This window comes from Pangasianodon hypophthalmus, chromosome 5 (genome assembly GCF_027358585.1).
Source record: "Pangasianodon hypophthalmus isolate fPanHyp1 chromosome 5, fPanHyp1.pri, whole genome shotgun sequence".
In the NCBI taxonomy this organism is placed as follows: Eukaryota; Metazoa; Chordata; class Actinopteri; order Siluriformes; family Pangasiidae; genus Pangasianodon; species Pangasianodon hypophthalmus.
In genome coordinates, this window is record NC_069714.1 from 24,758,327 (window position 1) to 24,768,999 (window position 10,673).

A 10,673-nucleotide genomic window follows, 5' to 3' on the forward strand; every position below is an offset into this window, starting at 1 on the left:
AAGTGTAAAAAAGAACATGGATGCTTCCATGTTTGTCTTTTGTTAGCAACAAGCCAGCCAGCTAACTGTGATGAATGGTGTATATTTTCCTCCCCAAACTGTATATTCAATGTATAGATTTAACAAGCGAATATTTCTGTATGTTGATTGATCTAAAGCATATACTTGTATATACAGCATAACTCATTTAAAAGTAAGAAGTGCTACTTTGTTTACAGTATTTCTGATGCTGTGCAAAGCCATGTTAATTTGATGTCACTCCATAAGTGGGGAAGGAGTTGAGAAGACTACCCCAAGTTGATGAGTAGAAATTTCAAGTTGAGGGGACATTTTCTTTGGCTTTCCTGGTTGGCGGTTGGCAGGAATTACAAGTTGTGACCTCTAGGTGAACGGACCATAACTCAGTGCAACTGAGTTATATAGCTGGAGTGCATTCAATGCTGTCAATGATTGATTTCTCAATGACTTTGAATGGGCGGGACGGTGGCTTAGTGGTTAGCATGTTTGCCTCACAGGTTAGTAGTTCGAATCCCGCCTCTGCTCTGTGTACATGGAGCTTGCATTTTCTCCCCGTGCTTCGGGGATTTCCACTGGGTACTCTGGTTTCCTCCAAAGACGTGTTGTAGGCTGATTGGCATTTCCAAATTGTCCACAGTGTGTGAATGGGTGTGTTATTGTGCCCTGTGATGGGTTGGCACCCTGTCCGGGGTGTGCCCCGAGTTCCCTGGGAAAGGCTCCAAGCTCCCTGCAACCGTGTGTAGGATAAGCGGTACAGTAAATGATAGATGGATGACTTTGAACATCACTGGAAAATGATGAGTGAGAAAAGAAGCTCTTGCTCTTTTGTTTTTCTGAGTTTACAGCAAAATATGACCACAGTCCCTTATGTTGGGGATAACTGGAACACGATTGTAACTGTGTTTGCAATGTCCCCCTATGCTGACAGCCAGGTACACAACCAATAATTCACATGGGGATAATGAATATACAGCACCAACCAACTAATTAACACCAGAATTGCATAAATACAAATCAATACAAATTGTATGTGTTTCAGGGTGGACTTTTCTTTTTAATACACACACCTTCTGCTGAAAAATATGGCTTGGTCTGACAAGCTAACAGCTGACAAAACACGGCTGAACTGGTCAAGCCTATACATCATCTTTGCCATCTGGTAAGTTATTTTCCAGCTTCCATATTACTAATAAATGTTTGAAAATGTATAATTGCCTTACAGGGGCATACTTGTCTTAAAACAACTTGTCTACAATGTTGTATTAGTAACAGAAATTCAGCAACTCTTTCTCGCTTCCAGCACTTACTAGTTGATAAAGATGGTCTACCAGTTTGACCAGCTCGGCCCGTGTTTTGGCAACTTGGTCGCTGGTCAGGCCAAGCTGGATTTTTCAGTTAGAGTTAGTGTACAGTTAGAGACTAACTCATCTTTTCCCCCTGCACAGTATATGTAAATCTTCTTCTAACCCAGTTTCTGACCACAGGACAAGTGTTAGCTGGATATTTTAGGTGACCAACTGTTTCTCAATCTGACAGTAAGGCATTTTGTACTTGATTCACTTGTTAGTGTCTGACTACAGTCTGTAAATGTGCACATAGTGCACCTACATGGTACTTTTATTTAATAAACTGTACCATTATTTCAGCTATAATATATAGTCTACCTACTGTGGTGGCCACTGAGTGTATATTCCTATTACTAATATTCTGTTTCTTATAGTGACATTTGTAAATGTAAATTTAATGTCTTAGCCGTTGTGGTAAAAACCATTAAATTAAAAAACATTAGATTTTGGGTGACGATAGAAAAAAACGTCGTCTGAAATAAGAAATAAATCATCTTTGTGATTCCCGGAACGCTTCACATGAAGTTCGTTTTTCTGCACGTACAATAATATCGGGAGCACAAAGATGGCGACCTCCCTGCTTAGGCTAGGACGACTCGGATCATTGAAGGTAAAATTAATAAAGTAATAGATCAAAGTGTGACATAAGTACACCTAATGCAGCGACAGTTTTATCCACAATTGTGTCAGTTGTTTTTTAATTAAATTTGAAATAAAACCAAAAGTCGGCTACAAACCGTCCTTATTAACCTCATAACGCGACTTACATAATTCGTTAGAGGATATATTGTAGAATAAACACACCAGAACTGTTCATAAACAATTTCGTTTAAATATTTATTTAGCTGTTTTTGTATTGGGAACAAGCTGTTTTACTAATTACTTCTTACCGCCCACAGGCCAAATGCCTAAACTGTAGCTGTCGCATTAACGATTAGGAAACATAATGATGAATCTCACTCATGCTGTTGTAATCAATATAGTACATTAACTGTAGTTTAAACAGCATCTGTTAAAGGCCATGTAACATAAAATACTCACACTGTGGATGTGTCTAATCACAGTGCCATTTTATGAATTTCCCTCTGGAATTAAAATATCTATCTATCTATCTATCTATCTATCTATCTATCTGTCTGTCTGTCTGTCTGTCTGTCTGTTCATCCATCCTTTCTTCCTTCCTATTTTTCTATCTATGTAGTCATTCATCCTTCCTTCTTTCCTATCCACCCATCCATCCATCCATCTTTCTAATTAAAAGAGAGTGTAATAGTGCCACAACACTATGCAACTTGTTTATTCTTTTCTTTTTTCAGATCTGCATGACATATTTTGTCAATTTGACTAGTTGTGTGCAAGTAGTTGACTGTTAAAGGAATACTTTGACCAGAAATACAATTTTGTCAAATCTCCTCAGACTCTAAAAGTAGTCTAACAGCCAAGATATGTTTGTGTGTCTGAAATGTGCTTCCTTATGGTATTACAGAGATACAAGAAAAAGAGGCTTATAGCTACCAATTTGGCGTGTCTAAATCGTTACACACTCAACCCAGTATAAACACCTACGGGAGATTTGAGAGTGACGTGTTAGACAGTGCATCATCAAAACACGAGCTAAGGGAATATCTTATGGAAGAATGGTGTTCATCTCTTCCATACAGTTTCAGACACTTGCAGAATCGATGCCAAGGTGCTTTCAAGCTGTTGTGGTGGCTTATGGTGGCCAATAAGACACCTTTGCTTTAATTTATCGCCTCTCTTTTATATATGTGTGTGTGTAATATATATATATATATATATATATATATATATATATATATATATATATAGTGTGTGTGTGTATGTATGTATATATATATATATATATATATATATATATATATATATATATATATATATATATACAGTACCAGTCAAACGTTTGGACAGTGGTTCATTTCAATGGTTTTTCTTTCTTTTTATATTTATTTTTATTGTTTTCAACATTGTATATTAATACTGAAGACATCCAAACTATGAAAGAACACGTATGGAATTATGTAGTAAACAAAAACGTGTTAAATAACCCAGAATATGTTTTATATTTTCGATTCTTCAAAGTAGCCACCTTTTGCTTTGATGACAGCTTTGCACACTCTTGGAATTCTCTCAGTCAGCCTCATGAGGTAGTCACCTGAAATGGTTTTCCAACAATCTTGAAGGAGTTTCCAGAGGTGTTGAGTACTTGTTGGCTGCTTTTCCTTCACTCTCCGGTCCAACTCATCCCAAACCATCTCAATTGGATTTAGATCGGGTGATTGTGGAGGCCAGGTCATCTGATGCAGCACTCCATCACTCACCTTCTTGGACAAATAGCTCTTACATAACCTAGAGGTGTGTTTGGGGTTATTGTCCTGTTGGAAAACAAATGATGGCCCCACTAAGTGCAAACCAGTTGGGATGGCATGTCTCTGCAAAATGCTGTTGTAGCCATGCTGGTTAAGTGTGCCCTCAATTTTGACTAAGTCACCAACAGTTTCACCAGCAAAGCACCCCCATACCATCACACCTCCTCCTCCATGCTTCACAGTGGGAACCACACATTCAGGAACCGTCCGTTCACCCTCTCTACGTCTAACAAAGACACAGCGGTTAGAAGCAAAAATCTCAAATTTGGACTCATCAGACCAAGGGACAGTTTTCCACAGATCTAATGTCCATTCCTTGTGTTTCTTGGCCCAAGCAAGTCTCTTCTGCTCTGCTTGTTGTTCTTCCGAAGTAATGGTTTCTTTGCCATAATTTGACCATGAAGGCCTGACTCACGCAGTCTCCTCTGAACAGTGGATGTTGAAATTTGTCTGCCACTTGAACGCCGAGAAGCATTTCTGTGGGCTGTAATCTGAGGTGCTGTAAATCAGCGGTTTCTGAGGCTGGCAATTCTAATAAACTTATTCTCTGCAGCAGAGGTAGCTCTTGGTCTTCCTTTCCTGGGACGGTCCTCATGAGAGCCAGTTTCACCATAGCGTTTAATGGTTTTGGCGACTGTACTTGGGGATACATTCAAAGTTCTTGAGATTTTTTGGATTGACTGACCTTCATTTCTTAAAGTAATGATGGACTTCCTTTTTTCTTTACTTAACTGAGTGTTTCTTGCCATAATATGGATTTGTACAGTAGTTGTACTAGCACTAATAGGGCTATTGACTCTGTACCCACCCTTCCTCTGCACAAGACAACTGATGGTCTAAAGCACATTAAGAAGGCAAGAAATGTCACAAATTAACTCTTGGCAAGGCACACCTGTGAATTGAAAACCATTCCAGGTGACTACCTCGTGAATCTGATGAGAGAATGCCATGAGTGTGCCAAGCTGTCATCAAAGCTAAATGTAGCTACTTTGGACAATCTAAAATATAAAACATATTCTGGGTTGTTTAACAGTTTTTTGTTTACTACATAATTCCATATGTGTTCTTTCATAGTTTGAATGTCTTCAGTATTAATGTACAATGTTGAAAATAATAAAAATAAAGAAAAACCACTGAAGGAGGTGTGTCCAAACCTTTGACTGGTAATGTGTGTATATACATACATACACACATACATACACACACACACATATATATATATATATATAATATATATTAGTGTGTGTATGTATATGTATATGTGTGTGAGAGAGAGAGACTGATTTGTGATAATTTAGATATACAGTCTCCATTGGGCTAAATTGGTGAACAGAAGAGAATTGTGTAAATTTTATTTCTGGCTAAACTTTCCCTACAAATCTTCAAACCTGTAAATAATGTACTCTGAATAAATCCTATTTCCGTCTTTTCTTCAGTGCCTCCAGCAGGATGGCTGGGGCTCTCTGAGAACCCCACTGACTGCGGCTTTCTGCACTAAAGCTGAGAAGCCCAAGAAAGCAGCAAAGAAAGCTTCAAGTAAGAGTAAGAGCATGACTTTTCTTTCACAGCTTTGTCTTGATTAACAGTTAATCAGTTTCAGATATTTTTTACATTGGCATCTTTAATACAGCGCTTCAGCTGCCTAACATCAACACGCTGATGTGTTTTGGTTTTTTGGCTTGCATATGGATTTATAAGACATAAGTGCATGTAGCCATTATGTTTATTCATCTTTAGCATGCAGAAAGAGGTAATGTGTTGGATTTATATATTTTGATTTTAAGGTACATAAGTTATCTACTCAGTAAATGGCAAAATAGTTACTTGCTTCATGTTAATTTGTGCCTTGTAAAACTTGACTGGGCTGCTTAGATTAATAGCACAAAAGGACATATAAATTCATGATTTTCTTTATTTTTATTCAAACTGGAACTTGCTTTCATGGCACAAAAGATATAATATAGTTCATTTTCAGTAACATTTTCTGGTTACTCACCCACACAAGTGATATTTTACTTCAGATCTTATATTACTGTATGTAAGAGCTGCCATATGGATAAATGTAAAAATTTAAAGGAGCAGTTTGTGATTTGTAAGTGTTTCTAAACATTTAGTAATTACTTAATTGCAAAGGTACATTAGAAATAGTGTGATTTGCAGTGTTACCATCCAGCAGACATAGACTGTTTTTTCATTTTAGGTTTCTTTTAAAAGGTTTTCTGGTTTGAACATAAGTTCTGCCCACAGCTGGAACAGAGGTGCTCACTTCCATTCCTTTTTCATAAAAGTCAACTCGTGAGGCAGAAGTAGTTTCAGCAGACAGGGTTGGGTCAGTCTGCTTTGTCATTTCAACTGCAATTCACCTCATTGGCAGCAGAGGGCTCTAAAACTTACAAACTGCTCCTTTAAAATAAAACCACACTATATTTGAGATTACAGAGTGCATGTTTTGTGTCCAGTGGTGTAAATAGGATGGTAGATCTGTTTTTGCTCTCGACATTGGTCTTGGCAGGGATGTTGCTTCCTGGAGTCAAGGTTTCATGATTGTGTCAAACATAAAGAGCTCACAATGTTTATCCCATTTGCCGTTTTCTCAGCCTTAGAGGCCTCTGACGAGAGGGCTGCTCTGCTAGCCTACAAGACCACTGTTGCCTTCCCTACTAGACTTTCCACTCCAGGATTTCTCAGTCAAGGTGTTGCACTTGGTGAATATGAACAAAGCGGGAATCCCGTGACAGGTGAGAGTGCAGTGGCTGCGGGTGCTGCTAGTGCAGGACCCACTCTTTCAACACCTCAAGTTTCAGCTGAGTCTTTGACTGAAGAAAATGTCACTACTGCCGATGCCAAACGAGCTGAATCGGTCGATTCTGCCAAAGCCGAACCTGAAAGCTGTGATCTTGGTGCAGCAGCAGAAGCTACACCAATTGCAGAAACAGCTACTGAAAAAGATGCAACAAGTCCAACTAGCGCTGATGTGGAGGCACCAAAATCTGAAGTTGCACCGAAAGATGATGATGCTACGTCTTCCTCATCCTCTTCCAGTGATTCAGATTCTGACTCAGATTCTGATGATGAAAAACCAGACAAGACTGAAATGACTGAACCAGTGGTCCAGACTGAAGATAAAGCAGGACAGGAAGAAATGCCCTCGGCCGTGAGTAAAGAGCCTGCTTCAGACGTGAAGACCGGAGCTGTTCCTAAACGTGTACAACCTTCCGTTCCTGAGGTCGCACCTGAGGTTGCACCTGAGGTCGCACCTGAGGTCGCACCTGAGGTCGCACCTGAAGTCCCCGAAGCTAGTGAACCTAGATCTGAAGAAGTGCCTGCTCCAAGCACAGCAGCGGCCTCATCAGAAGAGATAGTCGACCCTGCTCCTGTCTTACGCACTGCTGAGAGCGTTAAAGCTCAAGCGGAGGTTATACTAGAAAAAGAAGCAAGTGTAGATGTGAAGTCTTCAAAAGTTTCTGAAGCCATCCCTGAACCTGTCACTGAAGGAGCCCCTGACATAGCTGCCAAACCCATGCCTGAAGTCATCCTTGATCCTGCTACCAAAGTGGCATCTAAACCCGAAGTTGAAATCAAAGCTGCACCAGAGACGACGGAAGCTGTAGCTGCTGCTGAAGAGCTAGTCGACCCTGCTCCTGTAATTACTGATGCAGAAGAAGTCAGAGCCGAACCTGAAGTAGCAGCTGCACCAGAGGGTACACACTACATCACCCTTAAAATCCTTTTCACTCCTCTGAGCGGGCTTCTAACCACATAGACACATTTTTTCTTTCATTATTTGGAAAATACAAACATCCTTCTAATGGCCCAAATTACTATTTATATTCCTGGTACCCTCAGAGACACCTGCTAGAGTTCTCTTTGCTTTACAATACCAGTTCAGTCTATATCGAATGAGAATGCACCGTTATTACCTGACAGATTATAACTCCACCTCTTTAATGCCAGCATGTCTGCCTTTCAGGACTCTGGGTGCTTGTGTCCAATTTCCGTGCATGAATGAGCGAACGAATGAGTGTTGCGCTGAAAGTCTTAAAAATGACCTTCTCCTCAAAATCTGAAAGTTCTGATTTGGTTTCCTTTCTCTATATAATGCATAGTTTTAGTCTAAAATCCATACACACTATTTTCCCTCTGTACCTGATTATCCAGTGCTATCATGGTGTTTACATCTGATGATTTTTTTTTAATGCAGCTTGGTTACACTCTCTTCACACCATGCCTCTCACTGTAACAATACAGTACTGTACATGTCGAGTTCCTCAAGTCTACTAGTCCTTTTACATAGCTGGGGTCTTTCTCATCTTCGACGTTTTCACTGTTAAGCACTGCATTATGGAGTAGCAGTTTGTAATCAGAGGCTTTTTATACAGTTTTATTATACACTGAATGGATACACTGTTAATATACTGAACTTTTATGTACCTGAGAATGACCTAAAATGTAAAAGGACTGTTTTCTTAAATGTAAAAATATCTTAAACATTTAAACATAACTTAAACATCGACTTATCTTCCACTGTGATTTCTCCGGTTTCCTTTTCTTTCTTTCTTTTACATCTTGACAGACAACTGTTTGTTTTATAGTTGAGTGCAAAAGTTTGTATACTCTATGGACAAATCAAGGTGTGCTTTTTGTAGGGAAAATAATCAAGTACAGAGGTGGTGTGATATGGCCTGACATGAAGTCTCTCTCTTGAAGTTGATAAGGCAAGACAAAAACAGCAGAGTTCTCCATCTGGAAGACCTTCCCATGTTGAAATCTTAATTCAAAAGGTTTACTTCTGACTGTAACAAATGGATGACACTGGAGACTCCTTCCAAAAATGCTAAATAAACATCTCACAAAAAACTTCGCCATATCAACATTTGCATTGTCCATGCTAACCTCTGTGTTAGTTAACAAGCACATTAACATAAAATATATCATTTGTCTTGCAGCCTGACCTACTGTCAGAGCTGCTGTTTTAGAAATTTAATCAACACCTTTTGGCCAGAGTCGAGGATTCAAGAGAGTTGTGGTATAAGGAAATTTCATTTACAGCAACAACATATTTAGAGTGCTAGGTTTCACAGATGTTCTTTCATTATCACGAGTAACAAACTGGTCAAATAGTGTAAAACACATGCACACAAACGCAGTATTATTTCACTTTTGCATTTCCTTTTCTAAATCTGGAGGATACAAACTTTGCCCTCAACTGTATTTGGGTTACTGTAGTTGTTATTTATTTATTTATTTAATATGTTGTATCTTTTTTAAACACATGCTTATGTTCAAATGTTAAAGGTAAAGCTCTTTTAAAGCAACTTGTGCCAGTTAATGTTAATTGTAGATAAAGTTGTTATTCCTATGTTAATTACTGGCACAGTGTCAGACGTCACAAGTGGATGGTGTTGGTTGAAGTCGCCTCTTGCTGATTTCTCACCTTTTCTTTTCCTGTGCATCTAATTATCATACGATGCCTTCAGCTCTAAGTGATACATGCAGCCCCACCCTTCACCAACCACGCCACCTTCTGTTGCCTTTTCATTCTGTTCTTTTATTCTATCTTAAAAGTTTTAATATTTATGTCCACGTTTATATAACGGCCACGTCACTTCTTAACCAACATATAGCCAAGCATTAGCATGGATCAGAGTTACTTTTTAGAGGTTAACATGTTTAAAAAAAAAAAAAAAAAAAAAAAGCCCTGAAAAGTCCATTCAAAACCAATCCCTATCGCTCTCTTTTTTTTTTTCCATAAATCTATTCCCGTTTATTCACTACATGTTTTAACTGATTTATATAATTGAGAATGAAATGGAAAATCACTAAATTAAGCTAAAATGAAAGAAGCTGGCAGTTGTCTGTAGATCAGACGAGAAGCCTTGGGCCGTTTACGCTCCTTTCAGTTTCATGTATGTGACAAAGCGGGGGCAGTTGGGATTGACTGACATGGAAAAGAGTAAGAAGTAACTACTGTAAAACAATGCTGGCAGAAGTGTGAATATTCCCATCAAACGTTCCTTTCAAGTCAGGATGTAAAAAGTAATTAAAGTGTTAAGACAAATGTTGGATGCATTTTGTTTCTAACAAGCTAGAGGTCTAATCCTGTTAGCATCATACTTTGCTAACATGTAATATATAAACATGCAAAAATATAATTTTACATTTCTCAAAATTTTAAAGAAAATCTAAATGATAGCTAAAGAGTGCATAATCTGGACCAAAATGGTTGTATAATATTTGATGTGTTGAGTTTTATCAGGGTCTATGGTAAAGTCTTTAAATAAGAGAATTATTTGTGTGGTTGTGTTATTTTTATGAGTATCAGTTTTGCATATCTTATTTTTGCTCTGTTTTTTGTCTGCCTTTTGTAGAAGCTGCCGCAGCCCCAGCACCCGAGCCCGAGCCCGAGCCATTCGACAACACCACATACAAGAACCTACAACATCACAGTTACAACATGTACACATTCGTGGACATGGATGTGGAGATGGCCAAGCACCGTCTGCCCCAGCCCTCTACGGGGAGACCCTCACCCAGGCACTGATCTCTCCCTCGGGGGGTCTGTGATCTCCTTCCTGTTCTCCACAGTAATTAACGTCCTACTGCTTTTGCTTTGTGCTAATTTTTCTTTCAGATGGTTGACCATGTTGCAACTTTCTGGTGAAATGCTTGTAATTCCAATAAAGTATATTAATTAATTATTTCGAAATGACTCCGAGTTTGTTAATGTTGGCAATGTAGGTTGCTGATGTACATTCTGCTTTACTAGTTTATCTTTCCAGTGTAGTTCAACAAATGTACTTTGAAGACAGTGTAAAACAGAACAGGATTTGGGGGCATGAATCTATGGAAGGACTTTATTTTAACCAGCAGGATTTGCGATTGTGAAAATGGACATAAAAGGTAAATATTACTTCCTCCACCA

The 10,673-nt window shown here is 38.7% G+C and overlaps 1 protein-coding gene across 2 annotated transcripts; it reads left to right on the forward strand.

The window, feature by feature from the left end:
- The first annotated feature begins 1,845 nt into the window (after positions 1–1,845).
- On the forward strand, positions 1,846–10,457 carry ndufv3 (NADH:ubiquinone oxidoreductase subunit V3). Of its 2 annotated transcripts, none has more exons than XM_034304821.2 (4): positions 1,846–1,974; positions 5,188–5,293; positions 6,349–7,452; positions 10,120–10,457. In XM_034304821.2, exons 1-4 carry the CDS (start codon positions 1,930–1,932, stop codon positions 10,290–10,292), a joined length of 1,428 nt encoding a protein of 475 aa, XP_034160712.2. In that variant the 5' UTR covers positions 1,846–1,929; the 3' UTR covers positions 10,293–10,457. The 2 variants fall into 2 exon arrangements, with proteins under 2 accessions (XP_034160712.2, XP_034160713.2); XM_034304822.2 differs by having other exon boundaries at positions 5,188–5,287.
- The last annotated feature ends 216 nt before the right edge of the window (positions 10,458–10,673 follow it).

Coding starts and splice junctions, on each gene's coding strand:
- ndufv3 (XM_034304821.2), top strand. CDS start 1,930: ATGGCGACCTCCCTGCTTAGGCTAGGACGACTCGGATCATTGAAG. Junction 1,975..5,187: donor GACGACTCGGATCATTGAAG/GTAAAATTAATA, acceptor TCTTTTCTTCAG/TGCCTCCAGCAGGATGGCTG. Junction 7,453..10,119: donor AGTAGCAGCTGCACCAGAGG/GTACACACTACA, acceptor TGCCTTTTGTAG/AAGCTGCCGCAGCCCCAGCA.